The following is a 21,996-nucleotide window of genomic DNA, read 5'->3' on the forward strand; positions in this document are numbered from 1 at the left end:
TGCAGCACAGATTCATCTCAACTACAACCCCACAGCACTGATCACTACTGAGCATGTACATAACGTGCAGCACAGATTCATCTCAACTACAACCCCACAGCTCTGGTCCCTACTGAGCATGTACGTAAAGTGCAGCACAGATTCATCTCCACTCCGACCCAACAGCTCTGGTCACTACTGAGCATGTACATAATATGCAGCACAGATTCATCTCCACTCCGACCCCACAGCACTGGTCACTACTGAGCATGTACATAACGTGCAGTACAGATTCATCTCAACTACAACTCCACAGCTCTGGTCACTACTGAGCATGTACATAAAGTGCAGCACAGATTCATCTCCACTCCGACCCAACAGCTCTGGTCACTACTGAGCATGTACATAATGTGCAGCACAGATTCATCTCCACTCCGACCCCACAGCACTGGTCACTACTGAGCATGTACATAACGTGCAGCACAGATTCATCTCAACTCCGACCCCACAGCACTGGTCACTACTGAGCATGTACATAAAGGGTCATTCCATGTCAAGTGGACCAGTGGTCCCCACTCGACCTTCTCCGATTTTGCTGAAAATTTATAAGGATGTACATGTATGTTTGAAAAGAGGTTCTGTAAATTTTTAGGGCCAGATCTCAAATACATTGGGCACTGTTGACCTTTCACTGGAGGTTCCACCAAGCCTGCGGCTTCAGCTAAGAGGATTTTGCAAACTTTGGCACACAGCCATTAGAGTTCTATACTGGCTATGATGCTGAAATTTGGCATACTAGCTCAACTTTTGCTGCTAAACACGATAAAATTATTACCGGCTATGACAAAACAATATTTTGGCCGCAATTTTGTGTCAAAGTAGCTTGAAAAACACATCGCATAAAATTTATGCCAAACTTTGCCCATATATAACTCAAGACCAAAAACCAATAGTAACTGGTGCTTTGCCCTGTACACCAAACATCTACATGACTTTGCATTGCTGTAATATCACGGTCAAAGCATATGTAGTTATGGAAATATTCACACCCACATATGATGAAAAACTTAAAAACGAATTTTACCTATTTTTAGGTCAAATTTCTCAAAAAGGGTACCCCTAAAATATATTAATTCTGATATCATTAGAAAGAGCACATTTTTCTCTACAAGGATCATTGTTTGTTTTTTTGGAGTCTCTCAGTTTAAGAAATGAAAAATGCCACTGAACATGGTGTTATTTATTAATACGCAATGAATGGTAACTGCACTATTCAAACCCTTGCGTTGGTCCATGGTGGTTATACCACAACCAATTCCCTAAGAAATGGTATTATAATCCTATTAAGAATTGTAATAATGCTGTCTTTCGAGAATTGGCAGCCCCATCGCCTAGGAGCCATGGCCGATAGCCGTGCAAGGCGAGCCTCGGGCGGTCTCTTTATCGCAGGTTCCGAAGCCTGAGGGTGGGTGTCTTTGCCTAGGATCCCAAGCTTAATATTGGGTATCTTTTGTTGGTTCCCAAGCCATAATGTTCAGTCTAAGTGGTCTGGAATTGTTGCTGAATTTGCAACATGATCGGTTCAGAGAAGCTGTATTGTCGGTCCATTGCTGTTGCAGCTGGTGCTGGAATTATTGCAATGATTGACAGCTCGGGAATCCAGCATGTATCATTTCTCACAGGCCAGTGAAAGAAGCTAGCTGGTCCATGAGGATGCATGAAATTTATTAATGCATCATGCTCGTGGACTAAAATTTCAGAAATATTTCCAATCCACCAGTTCCTATCGTAAATGCAGGCAATGTATTGCCCTGGCTGGAGGTTTGCAATTGGCACAAAAGGCATTTCTGATCTGACCGATCTATCTACATGGGCAATGAAAGATGATGGGTCATTTGACACCCTTGAAATGAGAATCTTTTTGTCATCAATTGGCACAAACTGGTAATTTTCTCTTGTTCCAGCAATCGTATGTCCATCTTTGAACCTTTCCTCTTGAACTACCCGTATTTCGTCAATTTTTTCTTTTGGAACAAAAAAAAACTTGATTCCATGCAGTTGCTTGTTGCAAAAGTTGAATAAATCCACCGGGGTCAGTATTTGGTTTTCAGTTGGGCGTTGAAGACTGGCACGAGCTGCCAACCTCTTTGCTGTCCCTCCAATCCCATCACAGGGCAACTTTCCATGACTGGTACCAAAAAAATTCCAATCAGCGCTGATATTGAAATCAGCATTGTGGTAGCACAAGTTGAGAAAATTTTTGAAATTTTTGTACTGGGCTGCAGATCCATCGCTGAAGTAGTGGATATGACGAATCCCATAGATGAGTCTTGAGATACTCCACAATTACTGTTAAGAAAGTGTGGACTGCAACTGTGTCATGTCTGAGCAATCACTGATTATGCACAAGCTGATGTTCTGCGCAGCTTCACCATTTAACTCCTTGAAGTAAATTACAAATGGGTGTACTGTAGCTTGACTATTTTCCCAGTGGAAACCTTGAATGGCATCTTGAACAATAAATGAGTAATTTTCAGCAAAGTCCATAAGGATCACAAGCGCTCCAGGTCTCAGATTTTCCTTCAACGATTTCAGATAGCAACTTTGATGCTTGGCGATGTAGTGATGGCTACAAAGTTTAGAAATTTTCAAAACCAATTCTTCAATGAAATCTTCTATAGTCAGTTGTTTCGTATCAAGCGTGTCTCGGTCAGTGGGAATCCATTGTTTGAACTCAATAATATCTTCAGGGTCACTGTTGACAAACACATTGACTAGAAATTCTTTTAAAACTTCAGGACCCAGGCATTTATCACAACGGCCAAGCATACAGTCCTTGGATTCAATTCCACAGACCATTTTGCATATGAGCTCTTTGTAGTCATCATTGATTGGGCATGCTGCAAGCATTAGTTTGACATTTTGGTGAATGGTACACACAATCGGAATGTGTTCCAGCAGATCCAACGGTTACGCACCACTTTGGCCGAAGCTCACAAAACTTGGAAAATCTAATTTCAGAGCCATTCCGATAGGCAACAAACATTTCCCTCATATTGCTCAGTAATAGTCGCTTTTGCATCTGCTTTTTTTCTCCTGCTATTCGCACTGATACATAGTCTTTTTTACCAGGGCACATTCGACTGAATTCATCAGCCTCAAAAAATGCCTGCACCTTTTTCTTCACTTCCTCAGAAACTTTCTTGCCACACTTGATTCTAGGTAAGGCTAAGATCCCATGTTCACATTTAAGCTTTCGAGCTTGTTTGACCATTCGTTCAGAGACACCGAATTCGTCTGATATAGCCTTAATGGACCAACTTTTAGGTGCCAATGTCAAGATTTGGACCTTTTTGGACAGCAATGGGCCGACAATACAGCTTCTCTGAACCGATTATGTTGCAAATTCAGCAACAATTCCAGACCACTTAGGGTACTGTCACACAGTGGCACTTTGATCGCTACGACTGTACGATCCGTGACGTTCCAGCGATATCCATACGATATCGCTGTGTCTGACACGCAGCAGCGATCAGGGACCCTGCTGAGAATCGTACGTCGTAGCAGATCGTTTGGAACTTTCTTTCGTCGCTGGATCTCCTGCTGTCATCGCTGGATCGTTGTGTGTGACAGCGATCCAGCGATGCGTTCGCTTGTAACCAGGGTAAACATCGGGTTACTAAGCGCAGGGCCGCGCTTAGTAACCCGATGTTTACCGTGGTTACCAGCGTAAAAGTAAAAAAAAAAAAAATTACGTACATACTCACATTCCGGTGTCCTTCAGGTGCCTTGCCGTCTGCTTCCCGCTCTGACTGACTGCCGGAGCAGAGCACAGCGGTGACGTCACCGCTGTGATCTGCTTTCACTTTACGGCGGCACTCAGTCAGAGCGGAAGCAGACGGCAAGGGACCTGAAGGACACCGGAATGTGAGTATGTACATTTTTTATTTTTTTTTACTTTTACGCTGGTAACCAGGGTAAACATCGGGTTACTAAGCGCGGCCCTGCGCTTAGTAACCCGATGTTTACCCTGGTTACCCGGGACCTTCGGCATCGTTGGTCGCTGGAGAGCTGTCTGTGTGACAGCTCCCCAGCGACCACACAACGACTTTCCAACTATCACGGCCAGGTCGTATCGCTGGTCGTGATCGTTGGAAAGTTGCACTGTGTGACAGTACCCTTAGACTGAACATTATGGCTTGGGAACCAACAAAAGATACCCAATATTAGGCTTGGGATCCTAGGCAAAGACACCCACCCTCAGGCTTCGGAACCTGCGATAGACCGCCCGAGGCTCGCCTTGCACGGCTATCGGCCATGGCTCCTAGGCGATGGGGCTGCCAATTCTCGAAAGACAGCATTATTACAATTCTTAATAGGATTATAATACCATTTCTTAGGGAATTGGTTGTGGTATAACCACCATGGACCAACGCAAGGGTTTGAATAGTGCAGTTACCATTCATTGCGTATTAATAAATAACACCATGTTCAGTGGCATTTTTCATTTCTTAAACTGAGAGACTCCAAAAAAACAAACAATGATCCTTGTAGAGAAAAATGTGCTCTTTCTAATGATATCAGAATTAATATATTTTAGGGGTACCCTTTTTGAGAAATTTGACCTAAAAATAGGTAAAATTCGTTTTTAAGTTTTTCATCATATGTGGGTGTGAATATTTCCACAAATACATATGCTTTGACCGTGATATTGCAGCAATGCAAAGTCATGTAGATGTTTGGTGTACAGGGCAAAGCACCAGTTACTATTGGTTTTTGGTCTTGAGTTATATATGGGCAAAGTTTGGCATAAATTTTATGCGACGCGTTTTTCAAGCTACTTTGACATAAAATTGCGGCCGAAATATTGTTTTGTCATAGCCGATAATAATTTTATCGTGTTTAGCAGCAAAAGTTCAGCTAGTATGCCAAATTTCAGCATCATAGCCAGTATAGAACTCTAATGGCTACGTGCCAAAGTTTGCAAATTCCTCTTGGCTGAAGCCGCAGGCTTGGTGGAACCTCCAGTGAAAGGTCAACAGTGCCCAATGTATTTGAGATCTGGCCCTAAAAATGTACAGAACCTCTTTTCAAACATACATGTACATCCTTATAAATTTTCAGCAAAATCGGAGAAGGTCGAGTGGGGACCATTTTTAAAACTGGTCCACTTGACGTGGAATGACCCTAAAGTGCAGCACAGATTCATCTCAACTCCGATCCCACATCTCTGGTCACTACTGAGCATGTACATAAAGTGCAGCACAGATTCATGTCAACTAAAAGCTGAGATCCTTAGATCAGGAACAAAACAGACATTTATAGGACATTTCATAACTTTCGCAAATTATTATGAAAACATTTACAGCACATACGTTGTACTACTGTACCCAATTTTATATACTGTATCATGTACTTGCTCTACTTTTGAATGCTGCTGTGCTTTTAATCCAGTGTTCACACACAACAAATTTCCCTGTGACCAGAACAATGTTTAATGGTGGCTGCCTGACTACTTATTTTAAAGGGATTCTGTCAGCAGGTTTTTGATATTTACCGTAATCTGATAGCAACATAATAAGTGACAAGTGAGCCTGACTCTAGGGATGTCAGTTGCTAGGCAGTTTTGAAGTTTCAATGAAATCTGTGTTTTCTTAGCAGATTATCACTACAGGACTAGGTGTTTTATGCCAGGCAGTCCAGCAGATTTGTGTAACCCCGCACGCACTAGTGATTGGCATCTTGATGTATATAGTGTATAATGCACACAGAAAGCTGTCAATCAGGGGTATGAGCGGGGTTCTACACACCGCTACTACATCTACAGCACAGAATACTACACCAAGCAGCCTAGTAAGTGGTACATCTCTGAAATCAGACTCCTGCTCTGTATTATTATGCCCTATGGCATGCTGCTCTCAGATTACATAACACAAACCTGCTGACAGATCCACTTTAATACCGGAGCCAGACCCCTTCTATCTGTATAATGGAGATAGAGGCCAATTAGCAGAAGCACAGAGGCAGGAACTCCGGACCTGAGCAAGTATGGTAAGATTCCAGTGATGCAAGTTGCTTTAACTGTTTTTATTCATGAAAAAGTTCTTACATGGCGAGCTGCAACATGGAACCCTAAAGTGATGCGGTCTCTAGTGGAACATTATTCTAGAGGCCATTATTTCCTAGTCTCGAGCCACCACTTTTTTTTTTTTTTAAGTGGTTGTCTGGTCCTGTACTTTACATTAATGATTTCCTATCAACCATGTGAAGTTAAAGGGAGTCTATCAGTACAAAGTGACTGTTCAAACCAAGCACAGGCGCTCAGTATACACTTGGCGTGTCCAAGCGGCTCAGTCCCATTGCCTTGTTTTCCATCGATCTCCATCCTCTTCTGGCTCCTCTGAAGTTCAAGTTGTTAAACAAAAGGGAGACCAGTAGGTGGCGCACTGAGCGCCTGGGCTTGGTTTGAACAGTCATTTTCTGCTGACAGATGTAAAGCAATGGCATGGAATATATTCTATCCGTTTCATGTACAGTATATTTCAGACCCAGTTAGGAATAGAAGATGGAAACATCAGTCTTTTCTTAATGACAAATGTTCTACTTTACTCTTTTTTTTCTTCTGTCTTTGTTGGTGTCGTCTCCTTCATGTTTTCCATCGTTCCTCCATTGTGGTCATGTCCATACTGGGACACATAGGTGACTATAGGCGAGATAGTGAGAGTGACCAATGGGGAGCATCTCCCGGCTGATCTCATCAGTCTGTCTTCAAGGTCAGAGGAGTAGCGGAGTCGGCTCTGTACAAGGGGGTCCTCTTGTGTTTACACGCCATGCCCACCAAAGAGCACACGCAGTCCAGACAGCATGCCTATGGAAAAAAGAAATGGCCCCGTCTGCCCTGCTGACATGGCTGTGCTAGTAGATCAGTGTTCCTGATGATACAAGTCTATTTTACAATTCCTAATTATGGTGATCCTCATTTATTCCTCCTGTAAATGTGTGTATAAATTGAAAACTGAGTGTTAATAGTTTGGGGTGTGCCCCTGTATACTCTGAGATTGGAGACGATGGAAAGACGCACTCTGGTAACGCCCAGTTGGCAATTTATTCATAAATTTGTAGGAGAAATGACAAACCGACACAATGCAGAGTTAGAAGAAGACCGGATCGTTTCATGGGGAATGCTAGTAATTGCTAACACGGACATGACTGGAGAAATGGAATATTCACTTTAAAGGGGTTTTCTGGGACTTAATAATTAATGACAGATTTTATTAGATGTGTCATCAATATCAGATCGGTGAAATCTGCTTCACCAGCGGATTGATGAAAGCAGTGTATGGGGCTGACCACCGCAGCCCGGTACACGATGGTGGCTGCCCAGTTCTGCACTTTACCTCCCACTCACTTATATACTGAGCAGCTATGTGGGGGCTGCTGTCCTGATCACTTCTTATGTCCCAGACAACCCTGTTAAAGGGAATGTCAGCAGGATTAAATCCCACAAACTATTATACGCACGTAGCCATTTCAAAGACAAGTCCAGCAATACCTTTACATTGTCGATCCGTATCTCCGTTACTGAGAAATCCATGTTTGCATTCATATGTAAATGAGGCTGAATGACTATGGTAGATCTGAAGCCTCTGTCATTCCAGCTTTATTTCCTGCCCAGCGCCGCCGCCTCCTGCTTGACTGGTAGATCTGAAGCCTCTGCAACTCCAGCTCTATTCCCTGCCCAGCACCACCACCACCTCCTGCTTGACTGGTAGATCTGAAGCCTCTCACTCCAGCTTTATTTCCTGCCCAGCGCCGCCGCCTCCTGCTTGACTGGTAGATCTGAAGCCTCTGCAACTCCAGCTCTATTCCCTGCCCAGCACCACCACCACTTCCTGCTTGACTGGTAGATCTGAAGCCTCTCACTCCAGCTTTATTTCCTGCCCAGCGCGGCCGCCTCCTGCTTGACTGGTAGATTTGAAGCATCTGTCACTCCAGCTCTATTCCCTGCCCAGCACCACCACCTCCTGCTTGACTGGTAGATCTGAAGCCTCTCACTCCAGCTTTATTTCCTGCCCAGCGCCGCCGCCTCCTGCTTGACTGGTAGATTTGAAGCCTCTGTCACTCCAGCTCTATTCCCTGCCCAGCGCCACCGCCTCCTGCTTGACTGGTAGATCTGAAACATCTGTCACTCCAGCTCTATTCCCTGCCCAGCGCCACCTCCTCCTGCTTGACTGGTAGATCTGAAGCCTCGGTCACTCCAGCTCTATTCCCTGCCCAGCGCCACCTCCTCCTGCTTGACTGACAGCCTCTATGCTATGTGTCTTCAGGCAAGCAAGAGGGGACGACACTGGGCAGGGAATAGAGCTGGAGTAACAGAGGCTTCAGATCTACCATAGTCCTTTAGCCTCATCTTCATATCAATATAAACGCTGATTTCCAAGTAACAAAGGAGAGGACTGCCCATGTGACGGTATTGCTGGACTGGTCTTTGAAAGCGTTAATGTCCACATTAATGTTTCCAGGGGGAAAAAAACCTGGTGACAAATTCCTTTTAAATTTGACTATTCATCGGATACCACTTCTCAAACCAGGCCTATATACCGGTATATATCCTTTATTTAATATGTATATAAATGTACCTACATGCAGTGGCGTAACTTGAAACTCATGGGCCCCGATGCGAAAGCTCCAACGGGGCCCCCAAATATTTTAAATCTTTAATAGCAATAGTCTTTTTCTATAGGCCAAAGGGACTTTTAGGGCCCCCTAGGCTCCAGGGCCCGGGTGCGATTGCAACCCCTGCACCTGTCGTAGTTACACCCCTGGATACATGTATATTCAAGTGGTCCCATACTGGTTAGGAAACCCATTAAAATGTTTTTCATTTATTTCTTTTGGAATGAAAACCATTCTGATGGTTTCCAAAATGTTCAGTCCACAACCTAGAGGATCCCTTGCACAGAGCAGATGCCGGCTGGATCACGTGTCGCATGTTCTGCCTGGCGCTGACTGCATGTTACGTGTAAGGCTTCGCTCTTTGGCTCTCACTAATCCACACTCATGGTTATTTACTAGGATTGCCCTTTTTTCCCTTTTCTATCTTTGTATGTGATTTCATGTTTTATTCTGACTTTGTGTTGATAAAAGAAATGTATTATATTTGCATATGATAATGTCATTTTTTGCGGGGATGCATGGACCACTTTTTCTTAGGGGGCATGCAGTTATCGCGTCATGCTGTATTTGAAAGCATGGTGGTTCTTATCTGCTTAAAACCATACGCTACCTGCTTTATTTTATGGTTCCTTTAAACTCTTTAGGGTGACTGAAAAGTCCAGAACCCCCAAATATATATAACCCAATAAAGTATGTCACTTTTTTTTAATAAAAAAAATATACATATATGCATACACATATACACACACAGTGGGGGAAATAAGTATTAGATCCCTTGCTGATTCTGTAAGTTTCTAGACATGAACAGTCTATAATTTTAAGGGTAGGTTAATTTTAACATTGAGAGATGGAATATCAAATAAAATCCAGAAAGTCACATTGTATAAATTTATTTGCATTTGTATTACCATTAAAAATCTTATTTTTATAGACTAGGGAAATACAAATGTATATTATAAATTTTCCCACAATGCTCACCTTTTTGGAAAGATTGTCAGCTGCCAGAGGGGGAAGGAGATTGACTCTGCTCACAACCTGCTCCAAAAGCATTGGTGAGCAGCTGCCCCAATTATAACAAAATGCAAGCAAAAAAAAGGCTAAAAACATGTTTATATTTGCTTTACAAACTGTAAATGACTTTTACTATGGTTATGTACAGCATTTCTAGGGTTTTTCACGTAGAATTTATCTGTGAGATGGCACAATACACGCACGTGTTCGAGAAGGGCTCGATCTACACAAGCGTACTATGGCTCCATGCAGGAGATGTATTTATATCATTACAATCAAATCAATGGCTCTAAAAAAAAAAAAATAGGACTTTTGAAAGGAACCAGGGAATACGGCCTAAAATGTAGAGGGGGAATACTTATGACGCTATTCCCCTGGTTTTAAAGTAATGCAAATCTAATTGCCCCTTATTACTATTACCCACATTCATCTGTACATTGGACACTTAGGATCACCTTTAAAGTAGCAAAACCTTTTAGCATTTGTCACCATTTATCTTATTTCCTTTTTTTTTCTTATTTTAGTCTGATACACTGTTGCAGAAATCCATTAGGACAAATCAAGCAAACTTTATAGTTTTTAGTGATGTCTGCAGCTTAGCTGGCGGCTGTCTAAGCTTATCATTTGGCTTCCAACGCATTTTGTAAATTAGTGCTTTTTCCTTTGTAATTTGTGCAGTGTGTTCTACTTTTCAAGTGAAAAACAAAAAAATAAACTTTTTTTTTTCTTCTACCTTTGCTTTTCCTGTGTCATTTATTGTTCCTCATACCGTATTTTATTTTACCCCAGTGAGCCGCAAGCCATGTGCTACATTGAGACCTCAAACCTTGATGGGGAAACCAATCTGAAAATCCGCCAGGTATGTGACAATGAGTTTGTATAAGTAGGTGGATCTTTTGATATTTTTTTTCTCGGCAGTGTAATTTACACATACACAACACTGCTGTCCACACAGTACAAGCACATTCAGCTCTGCTGTGTATATTCTACACATACAACTCTGATATAAAAGCACACAACTCTGCTACATCAGCAGAGTTCAGCCACACAACTCTGCTACATCGACACAGTTCAGCTACATTACCACACACCAGCATCTTACTGATCACATGACCTGTGAGGCAGATCTTGGTCACTTTCTCCCATGGCCTGCACTGATCACACTGATCAGTGTCTGGCTGTAGGAGAGAGAACTACCAATGCATAGTGTCAGTATTCTCCTCGAGCACAGGAAGCTTTCTCAGAGCTATAGGAAAGTTTTATAGTCAAAAAGATACAGTAATTAAATGAAGTTGCTTTACACAAATGTAACTTTAACATTGGGTTCGGCTTCTTTATTGTTCTTTTTTTAAAGAAGCTAGAACCATTTAAATGTAAATTATTTACTTTCAGACTACTTGATCTCATTTGATAGATGAAAGGATATATAAATAGAAAATCTGCAAATCATTAAACAATGATGTCTTACCCTCCCCAAATATATCACTCCAAAGCATTGCTGTCTTCTGTATAAGTCATAGTGCTTGGGGTGAATTGTAACCCCTTTTTATGAGCAGAGACGGATGACAGGAAATTATGTAGTTCTTTGTTCTCTGCTCCTGCTCTCCTGTCTGACAAACGTCTCACAGGTTTAACAGAGGGGCAGCCTTTCAGTTCCAGAAATGAAGCAAAGGGAGTTCTAGCACCTATAGTGCTGATAAGTAGGGTTGAGCGACCTTTAGTTTTTTAGGGTCGAGGCGGGTTTTGTGAAACCCGACTGTCTTAAAAGTCGAGTCGAGTGAAATCGGCCGACCACCGTTAAAAGTCGGGTTTCGGCCGAAACACGAAAACCCAATGAAGGAAATTTTTTTTTTTCTCTCTCTCTCTCTCTCTCTCTCTCTTTCTCTCTCTCTCTCTGTCTGTCTCTCTCTCTGTCTGTCTCTCTCTGTCTGTCTCTCTCACAAGCGATAACATGACGATAGGCGTTCACTCCCCTAAGACCTATGTCATCACTCTGCCCACGCTCATTCATTGGCGTCATACGAAACGCGACTTTGGCGCCAGGATCGCGTACCGCATGGCCGACCCCGCACAGGGATCGGGTCGGGTTTCATGAGACGCCGACTTTGCCAAAAGTCGGCGACTTATGAAAATGAACGACCCGTTTCGCTCAATGATTTTTGTGCTTTTATTAAGTTTTTTTTCAAAACAATAAATTTACCCAACAGCCCTGATGAGGTTCATCATAAGTGATTCAACTGACAGATTGTCAAAAGAATGTATCCCCCTAATTAGGGGCTGATAAGGTAACAATGTAAATTTTATTAAACGCTTATACTAATGCTATGTAATACTGAGAACAAACCACTTGATGTCTAGACACCGTCCAGACTTTATAACCTGAAGATGCCGAGGTCTATAAAATGGCGCTCTCCAGACATTGTGTACTCTCTCCTGCGAACACTTATTTGTCCATTTTATTCCTCCGCTGCCTCTCATGCATCCATGTGTGTGTATAAGCCAAGCACCATAAGGCATTCATAGTGTATATGACAGCCATGTTTTCTGAGACCGCTGCAGTCCATCATCGCAAGTGCTGCGTTTCTACTTTGTCAGATCCTTCAGTCTTTCTTTTCAAACATTTAGCCATCCTGTCTTGTTTCGCCACGCTGGTATGCCACGCTGGTACGCCACGCTAAGTTGACTTGGTGCTTTTATAAGTCCGGGTTGTGTATAGATATCAAATGATACAGTGTTACTATCATATGGGAATATTCTTAGAGGTGATTACTAATTACAAATTATGTTTCACCAACCCTGAATTTATGGAGACATTCTCTTGCCAGTTTAATAGGTTATTCTCGTCACATAGTATTACATTATATTCCCGGGATACGTCATGGTGGCGGGAGCCGCTACACTAATCCATTCAAGAAGCAACATGGCTAAAATAGCGATCACATCGAGAGGTTTTCTGGTGGTTTAAAAAAAAAAATCAAGTTCAAAATGTTAGAAAATATCTTAACTAATAGTGTAGCAAGAAAACTAACCGATGGCGCCTAGAGGTGTAAGTGCAGGCTCGGTCTGGCCACAGGAGAACGGGTAAATTCCCCGGTGGGCCCCGAAACAAGAGCAAGCCACTTACCCCAACATGAGCAGTAGTTGGCCAGTACATGCAGTCACTATGGACAGACAAAAGAAGGATCTCGTCATTCATTCAACAATCTACCGTGTGTTTTCTATAGAAGCAGAAGTAAATTTGTGAAAGCGGTAATGTAATATTTGCATGGCCCCCCAAGTCAGGGTTACTGGTGGGCTCTTGCCACCCCAGGCTGACACTGTGTATATACCGCTCTTTAACACCTCTCTTGTCTTTCTGGATTTCTTTTCCAGGGTCTTTCCCTGACGGCTGACATGAAAGACATTGACACCTTGATGGGCTTGTCCGGCAGGATCGAATGTGAAAGCCCTAACAGGCATCTGTACGATTTCAATGGAAACCTCCGGCTGGATGGCAAAGTGTGAGTATGGAGCAAGTAAAAATGACGCCATTATTACCCCTGTGATGATATTATAGGGTCATGAGAATTGTAAAAGAAATGGCCAATGTTTTGTTTTTTAAATTTTTTTTTTTTTTTTTTAACAGTTTGCTATTAAAATGTGTAATTGAGCACAAAGTCTAATGAAACTGGAGTATAATGATATTACTAGATATTGAATATTACATACAGAAGAAGCGGAAATGTGTGTAAATATGTAAATTGTGAAAATGTATATTGTAATTATATTAACTGCCTATTGGGAAATAAAATTTTAATTACATATTTGTTTTTTTTTTTCTGATGCAGAATAATTTCTAATGTTATGTAACTAAGATTTAGTTTTATCCTTATTCTTTTTCTATGCATACACAATGATGCATCCCAGCACAATAATGCTCCTCACACTCCTCCTCCTGCAGGGGACAGAAGAGAAAAAATACATGTCCATATTTTCCGGACTATGGGACGCACCTTACTATAAGGCGCACCCTAGGTTTAGGCAGTGGAATATAGGAAAAAGTTCCTACTGATTAAAACTTCCCTGACAGTGTAAAGAAAGGGAGGGATCAATATCACCAATGCACTGGGAAAGTGAAATGGCTGCTATTAGTGTTTATCCGCAGCTTGTGTATTACACACATATAGCTTTACAGCATGAGCATTATGTATCCTGCAGTGCACATTTATACATAACACTCCTGCTTTCACAGTAAATGCACACTCAACTCTGCTACAAAAACACAGAACTCTGCTACACGGACGCACACAGCCCTGCAACATGGACATTCATGCACACGGGTCTGCTACATCATCACACACACACAGGTCTGCTACATCAATATACACGTCTGCTACATCAATATACACGTCTGCTACATCAACGCTCACACAGGTCTGCTACATCAATATATACACACACACACACACACACACACACACACACACACACACACACACACACACACAGGTCTGCTACATCAATATACACACAGGTCTGCTACATCAACACACACACAGGTCTGCTACATCAATACACACACACAGGTCTGCTACATCAATACACACACACAGGTCTGCTACATCAATACACACACAGGTCTGCTACATCAATACACACACAGGTCTGCTACATCAACACACACACAGGTCTGCTACATCAATATATACACACACACAGGTCTGCTACATCAACATACACACTAAATATCACCACAGTCTGAAGTGTTCATAGACCTGTAACAAATCCTTCAGCTTTGGTAGCTTCCTTTCCTGCTGTGCGCTGATCAGTTACATCGGTGTCAGGTTGGAGGAGAAAGCGCAGTTCTCTTAATAATCTGCATTCTCTTCTATCATCGGAAACCACATCCTGATTTTTCTTACTAAAAAGGGCATCTTATAGTCCAAAAGATATAATATATATATATATATATATATATATATATATATATATATATATATATATATATATATATATAAATTTTTTTTTTTTTTTTCTTGAAGAAAGTTTGGCGTTGTTTCGATTAGGTTATATTATATGTCTGAAAAAACATGAATGAATAAAGGTCGGCTTGTCCAGAATATAAAAAGTCTTATTAAATCTACCTAATGCCACATATTAAAGAGAAATATGAAATACACCTGAGGTCTGATGCAAGGACTTCATTTTATCAGATAATGAATTCTAAAGACTATGGACCCAGTGTATACAAGCTAATGGCAACAAACTCTACATGATACTCATGTCATCCAGTTACATTTCAGCGGTTTTCTATCATATGCTTTGATTTCCTATGTTTGTCTGCCCTTGCTTTCATTTTAAAGAATCTAACCAATTCTTTGAAGGGATTTTGTCAGCAATTTTTTTCTGTGTGGACAGAGACCCTGATTCTATTGATGTATCACTTAGTTTACTGGGTGCAGCAGAACTACAGTTTACTCTTCTGATCTAGCAGTGTGCCGAGTTGTTAAGCTGCGTATAACCCCACACCACTGACAGGGGGATTTCTGTGTACGCTGTGTATTGACAGGCTATTAGTCAGTGGTGAGGGCAGGCACAAGACCTCTAGTCCTTCAGTGTTTTATCAGCAGGAGATTATCACTAATTCTATTAAAACAAAATCACGCAGTCTAGTAAGTTACAGATTGCTGGAATCCGGGTCTCTGCCCCTCTCGCATAAAGCAAAAACCTGAACAAATAGATTAGAGCAATATTATGGGTATATAAAATATAACGGAGTCAGAGGGGCCTTCTCAGAACTGCCACAATGCAGCAGAAAACTCCCATAGATATACATAAAAATATTAGAACAAATGGAGTCAGGAAATCTGTCTTTAAAGTACATACAAAGTCACTTTTATTTCTACATTAACCATAGGTATAAGCATACAATAAAATAATTATACTCTAATAGAAAAAATTAATATTCCGTAATGGACAGGTGAAATATATATGAAGGACAGTATGCTGAAAGGTATAAGACTGGTAGAATCAAGTTCATGAGAAGTAGACCATAATATAATGTATTCATATGCCTTTAAGAAGCAAAACGTATAATGGCTAGCTGAGGATTGATCCTTACCCATATCAGTGTGACACCCGACTTGCCAGCCCCTACACGCGTTTCGCATAGACTTCCTCAGGAGGGACTTGATCCTACCTGTCTTATACCTTCCAGCTTAGCATTGACTTCCAGACCTTTTCTACCTGTATCCTTCATACAGTGGGGCAAAAAAGTATTTAGTCAGTCAGCAATAGTGCAAGTTTCACCACTTAAAAAGATGAGAGGCGTCTGTAATTTACATCATAGGTAGACCTCAACTATGGGAGACACTGAGGAAAAAAAAAATCCAGAAAATCATTCTCTGTTTTTTTATCATTTTATTTGCATATTATGGTGGAAAATAAGTATTTGGTCAGAAACAAAATTTCATCTCAATACTTTGTAATATATCCTTTGTTGGCAATGACAGAGGTCAAACATTTTCTGTAAGTCTTCACAAGGTTGCCACACACTGTTGTTGGTATGTTGGCCCATTCCTCCATGCAGATCTCCTCTAGAGCAGTGATGTTTTTGGCTTTTCGCTTGGCAACACGGACTTTCAACTCCCTCCAAAGGTTTTCTATAGGGTTGAGATCTGGAGACTGGCTAGGCCACTCCAGGACCTTGAAATGCTTCTTACGAAGCCACTCCTTCGTTGCCCTGGCGGTGTGCTTTGGATCATTGTCATGTTGAAAGACCCAGCCACGTTTCATCTTCAATGCCCTTGCTGATGGAAGGAGGTTTGCACTCAAAATCTCACGATACATGGCCCCATTCATTCTTTCATGTACCTGGATCAGTCGTCCTGGCCCCTTTGCAGAGAAACAGCCCCAAAGCATGATGTTTCCACCACCATGCTTTACAGTAGGTATGGTGTTTGGTGGATGCAACTCAGTATTCTTTTTCCTCCAAACACGACAAGTTGTGTTTCTACCAAACAGTTCCAGTTTGGTTTCATCAGACCATAGGACATTCTCCCAAAACTCCTCTGGATCATCCAAATGCTCTCTAGCAAACTTCAGACGGGCCCGGACATGTACTGGCTTAAGCAGTGGGACACGTCTGGCACTGCAGGATCTGAGTCCATGGTGGCGTAGTGTTACTTATGGTAGGCCTTGTTACATTGGTCCCAGCTCTCTGCAGTTCATTCACTAGGTCCCCCCGCGTGGTTCTGGGATTTTTGCTCACCGTTCTTGTGATCATTCTGACCCCACGGGGTGGGATTTTGCGTGGAGCCCCAGATCGAGGGAGATTATCAGTGGTCTTGAATGTCTTCCATTTTGTAATTATTGCTCCCACTGTTGATTTCCTCACTCCAACCTGGTTGGCTATTGCAGATTCAGTGTTCCCAGCCTGGTGCAGGGCTACAATTTTGTTTCTGGTGTCCTTTGACAGCTCTTTGGTCTTCACTAGGGTTGAGCGAAACGGGTCGTTCATTTTCAAAAGTCGCCGACTTTTGGCTAAGTCGGCGTCTCATGAAACCCGATCCGACCCCTGTGCTTGTCGGCCATGCGGTACGCGACTTTCGCGCCAAAGTCGCGTTTCAATGACGCGAAAAGCGCCATTTCTCAGCCAATGAAGGTGAACGCAGAGTGTGGGCAGCGTGATGACATAGATCCTGGTCCCCACCATCTTAGAGAAGGGCATTGCAGTGATTGGCTTGCTGTCTGCGGCGTCACAGGGGCTATAAAGGGGCGTTCCCGCCGACCGCCATCTTACTGCTGCTGATCTGAGCTTAGGGAGAGGTTGCTGCCGCTTCGTCAGAAGCAGGGAGAGCGTTAGGCAGGGTCCACTAACCACCAAACCGCTTGTGCTGTAGCGATTTCCACTGTCCAACACCACCTTCGGTGTGCAGGGACACTGGAAGCTACATTTTTTTTTTTTTTCTCTCAGCGCTGTAGCTCATTGGGCTGCCCTAGAAGGCTCCGTGATAGCTGTATTGCTGTGTGTACGCCACTGTGCAAACCAACTGCTTTTTTCAAAGCACATATCCTCTTGTTCCTTCCTTTCTGCACAGCTATCTTTTTTGTTTGTCCACACTTTTTATTTAATTTGTGCAGCAGTCCACTCCTATTGCTGCCTGCCATACCTGGCTTACATTACTGCAGGGAGATAGTAATTGTAGGACAGTCCCTGTTTTTTTTTTTTTTTTTGTGGAAGATTAAGATTGGCATTTCTGCTACAGTGCCATCCCTGTGTGTGCCATCTCTCACTGAGTGGGCCATAGAAAGCCTATTTATTTTTTTTCTTGATTTGTGTTCTAAAATCTACCTCAACACAAAAACACTACATCAATCAGTGGGAGAAAAATATTGGCCTCAGTCAGGGCTTGTGTGCCACTCCTGTGTGTGCCATCTCTCATTCAGTGGGCCATACAAAGCCTATTTATTTTTTTGTTTTTTTTAATATTATTGGGTTTCTAAAGTCTCCGTAAAAAAAAAAAAAAAAAAACATAAAAAAACAGTGGGAGAGTAATATTGCCCTTTCAGCTTGTGTGCCAGTCTTGACTCCTGGGTGTGCCACCTCTCTCTCTAATTGTGGGCCATAGAAAGCCTATTTATTTTTTTGCTTTGTTTAATATTATTTGGTTTCTAAAGTCTCCCTGAAAAAAAAAAATACATAAAAAAACAGTGGGAGAGTAATATTGCCCTTTCAGCTTGTGTGCCAGTCTTGACTCCTGGGTGTGCCACCTCTCTCTCTCTAATTGTGGGCCATAGAAAGCCTATTTATTTTTTTGCTTTGTTTAATATTATTTGGTTTCTAAAGTCTCCCTGAAAAAAAAAAATACATAAAAAAACAGTGGGAGAGTAATATTGCCCTTTCAGCTTGTGTGCCAGTCTTGACTCCTGGGTGTGCCACCTCTCTCTCTCTAATTGTGGGCCATAGAAAGCCTATTTATTTTTTTTTGCTTTTTTTAATATTATTTGGTTTCTAAAGTCTCCCTGAAAAAAAAAAAATATATAAAAAAACAGTGGGAGAGTAATATTGCCCTTTCAGCTTGTGTGCCAGTCTTGACTCCTGGGTGTGCCACCTCTCTCTCTCTAATTGTGGGCCATAGAAAGGCTATTTTATTTATTTATTTTTTTTATTAGTATTTGGTTTCTAAATTGTCCCTGAGAAAAAAAAAAAAAAAATTAGGTGGGAGAATAATATTGACATTAGTGCTTGAGTGACAGTCCTGCGTGTGTGTCATCTCTGTGATTTTGTGCCACAGAAAACAGAGTGTGTAACATTGTGCCTGATTTTCCTTGTGGTCTCACCAACCTGTTAAGGGATATAGAAATCATACTGAAGTTATAGCTCACCGTGTAAGTTGTTTGACAGCAACAAATAAAGTTACTTTGGTTAATTTTTTAAAACAATGAGGAAGTCTGGTGCAAGAGGTCGTGGCCGTGGGCGTTCATTGTCAGCTGGTAATGATGGTGGTGGTAGTGGAGCATCAGGTGGTCGTGGGGATAAAAATATTCCACCTAAGTCTGGAGCTGTGGAGCCAGTTTCGTCGTCTGGCTACACAAGGCCTCGAACGCTCTCTTTTCTGGGAGTAGGAAAAACACTATTAAAGCCGGAGCAGCAACAGCAAGTTTTGGCTTACATTGCAGACTCAGCCTCTAGCTCTTTTGCCTCCTCTTCTGAAACTGGTAAATGTAAAAGCAGCGCGTCGCTTGTGGATGTTCACGGTCAGGGACAAGTCGCTTCCTTGTCCTCCTCAGCAAAAACTACAACAAGAGAGAAGGATGCAGCAGGCGACACAACGGGTCACTCCATGGAGCTCTTTACACATACCGTCCCTGGCTTAGAAAGTGAAACACTTAACAGGCCATGCCCATTACAAGTAGATTCTGACATGGAGTGCACTGATGCACAGCCACAGCCAGAGTACTATGCTGCTCCTTTGACTCAGACCACCACATTGCCCTCTCAGGGTACAGATCCACAATCAGACCCTGATGAGACTATGTTGCCCCGCCACGAACGCTATACCACAGACCGACACAGTGACACAGACGAAGTTGCACACGAGCTCGAAGAGGAGGTAATAGATGACCCGGTTGTTGACCCCAATTGGCAGCCATTGAGGGAACAGGGTGCAGGCAGCAGTAGTTCAGAAGCAGAGGTGGAGGAGGGGCCGCAGCAGGCATCAACATCGCAACAGGTTCCATCTGCCGGGCCCCTATCTGGCCCAAAACGCGTGTCAAAGCCAAAACCTGTTGGAGCACAGCGTTGCCATCCGGTTAAAGCTCAGTCTGCAATCCCTGAAAAGGGATCCGATGCTAGGAAGAGTGCAGTCTGGCATTTTTTTAAACAACATCCAATTGATCAGCGCAAAGTCATCTGTCAAAAATGTTCTACTAGCTTAAGCAGAGGTCAGAATCTGAAAAGTCTCAATACTAGTTGCATGCATAGACACTTAACCACCATGCATTTTCAAGCCTGGACTAACTACCAAACGTCCCTTAAGGTTGTAGCACCCTCGGCCAATGAAGCTAGTCATCAACGCAACATCCCTTCCGTCACTGTAAGGCCACCATTTTCCGCACCACCGGCAGTATCTGTGCAGGTTTCTTTGCCAGCCAAAAGCAGTCAGGGTCAGGGAATCACCAGTTTTGTAGGCGGAAATATTGCATCTAGGGCACCGGCGGAAACAATACCGTCTCCAACCGTCTCTCAGTCTGCCATGTCCACCGGCACACCCGCAAGTTCCACGATCTCCATCTCTCCAGTTCAGCTCACACTACATGAGACTCTGGTTAGAAAAAGGAAGTACTTATCCTCGCATCCGCGTACACAGGGTTTTAACGCCCACATAGCTAGACTAATCTCGTTAGAGATGATGCCCTACCGGTTAGTTGAAAGCGAAGCTTTCAAAGCCCTGATGGAGTACGCTGAACCCCGATACGAGCTACCCAGTCGACACTTTTTTTCCAGAAAAGCCATCCCAGCCCTGCACCAGCATGTTAAACAGCGCATCGTCCATGCACTCAGGCAATCTGTGAGTACAAAGGTGCACCTGACTACAGATGCATGGACCAGTAGGCATGGCCAGGGACGTTATGTTTCCATCACGGCACACTGGGTGAATGTGGTGGATGCAGGGTCCACAGGGGACATCAATTTCGGGACAGTTGTGCCTAGCCCACGGTCTAGGAAACAGTTGGCTGTAGGCGTTCGCACCCCCTCCTCCTCCTCCTCCTCGTCCTCCTGCAGAAGCTACAGCTCTTCCACAGACCGCAGTCGGCCAACCACTCCATCGGCAGATGACACTGTTGCACACCAGTTGTCCCATTATGGGCCAGCTACTGGCAAGCGTCAGCAGGCTGTATTGGCTATGAAGTGTTTGGGCGACAACAGACACACCGCGGAAGTTCTGTCCGAGTTCTTGCAACAAGAAACGCAGTCGTGGCTGGGCACAGTAGATCTTGAGGCAGGCAAGGTAGTTAGTGATAACGGAAGGAATTTCATGGCTGCCATCTCCCTTTCCCAACTGAAACACATTCCTTGCCTGGCTCACACCTTAAACCTGGTGGTGCAGTGCTTATTGAAAACTTATCCTGGGTTCTCCGACCTGCTCCTCAAAGTGCGTGGACTTTGCTCACATATCCGACGTTCGCCTGTACACGCCAGCCGTATGCAGACCTATCAGCGGTCTTTGAACCTTCCCCAGCATCGCCTAATCATAGACGTTGCAACAAGGTGGAACTCAACACTGCACATGCTTCAGAGACTGTGCCAACAGAGGCGGGCTGTTATGTTTTTGTGGGAGGATACACATACACGGGCAGGCAGTAGGATGGCAGACATGGAGTTGTCAGGTGTGCAGTGGTCGAAGATACAAGACATGTGTCAAGTCCTTCAGTGTTTTGAGGAATGTACACGGCTGGTTAGTGCAGACAACGCCATAATAAGCATGAGCATCCCCCTAATGCGTCTGCTGATGCAAAGTTTGACGCACATAAAGGAGCAGGCGTCTGCACCAGAGGAAGAGGAAAGCCTTGATGACAGTCAGCCATTGTCTGGTCAGGGCAGTGTACAGGACGAGGTAGCGGGCGAAGAGGAGGTGGAGGACGAGGAGGATGATGGGGATGAGTATATTTTTAATGCGGAACCTTTCCCGGGGGCACTGGAAATTGGTTGCGTGTCAAGGCCGGGTTCTGGTTTTTTGAGGGACACAAGTGACGTAGATTTGCCTGCAACTGCCCCTCACCCAATCACAACCGGAGATTTGACAACTGGAACTTTGGCCACATGGCGGATTATGCCTTACGTATCCT

The 21,996-nt window shown here is 43.2% G+C and overlaps 1 protein-coding gene across 5 annotated transcripts in view; it reads left to right on the forward strand.

The window, feature by feature from the left end:
• The window catches only part of ATP8A1 (ATPase phospholipid transporting 8A1), a 263,767-nt gene that overhangs the window by 90,245 nt on the left and 151,526 nt on the right, over positions 1 to 21,996 (forward strand). For 3 of the 5 annotated variants that reach the window (XM_077279833.1, XM_077279835.1, XM_077279837.1), the window contains 2 exons: positions 10,456 to 10,525; positions 13,039 to 13,166. In XM_077279833.1, coding sequence (XP_077135948.1) covers positions 10,456 to 10,525; positions 13,039 to 13,166 — 198 coding nt within the window. Of the gene's footprint in view, positions 1 to 6,678; positions 6,753 to 10,455; positions 10,526 to 13,038; positions 13,167 to 21,996 lie in introns of all 5 variants that reach the window. The other 2 variants (XM_077279834.1, XM_077279836.1) reach the window with 1 other exon arrangement.

Source organism: Ranitomeya variabilis, chromosome 1 (genome assembly GCF_051348905.1).
Source record: "Ranitomeya variabilis isolate aRanVar5 chromosome 1, aRanVar5.hap1, whole genome shotgun sequence".
NCBI lineage: Eukaryota > Metazoa > Chordata > Amphibia > Anura > Dendrobatidae > Ranitomeya > Ranitomeya variabilis.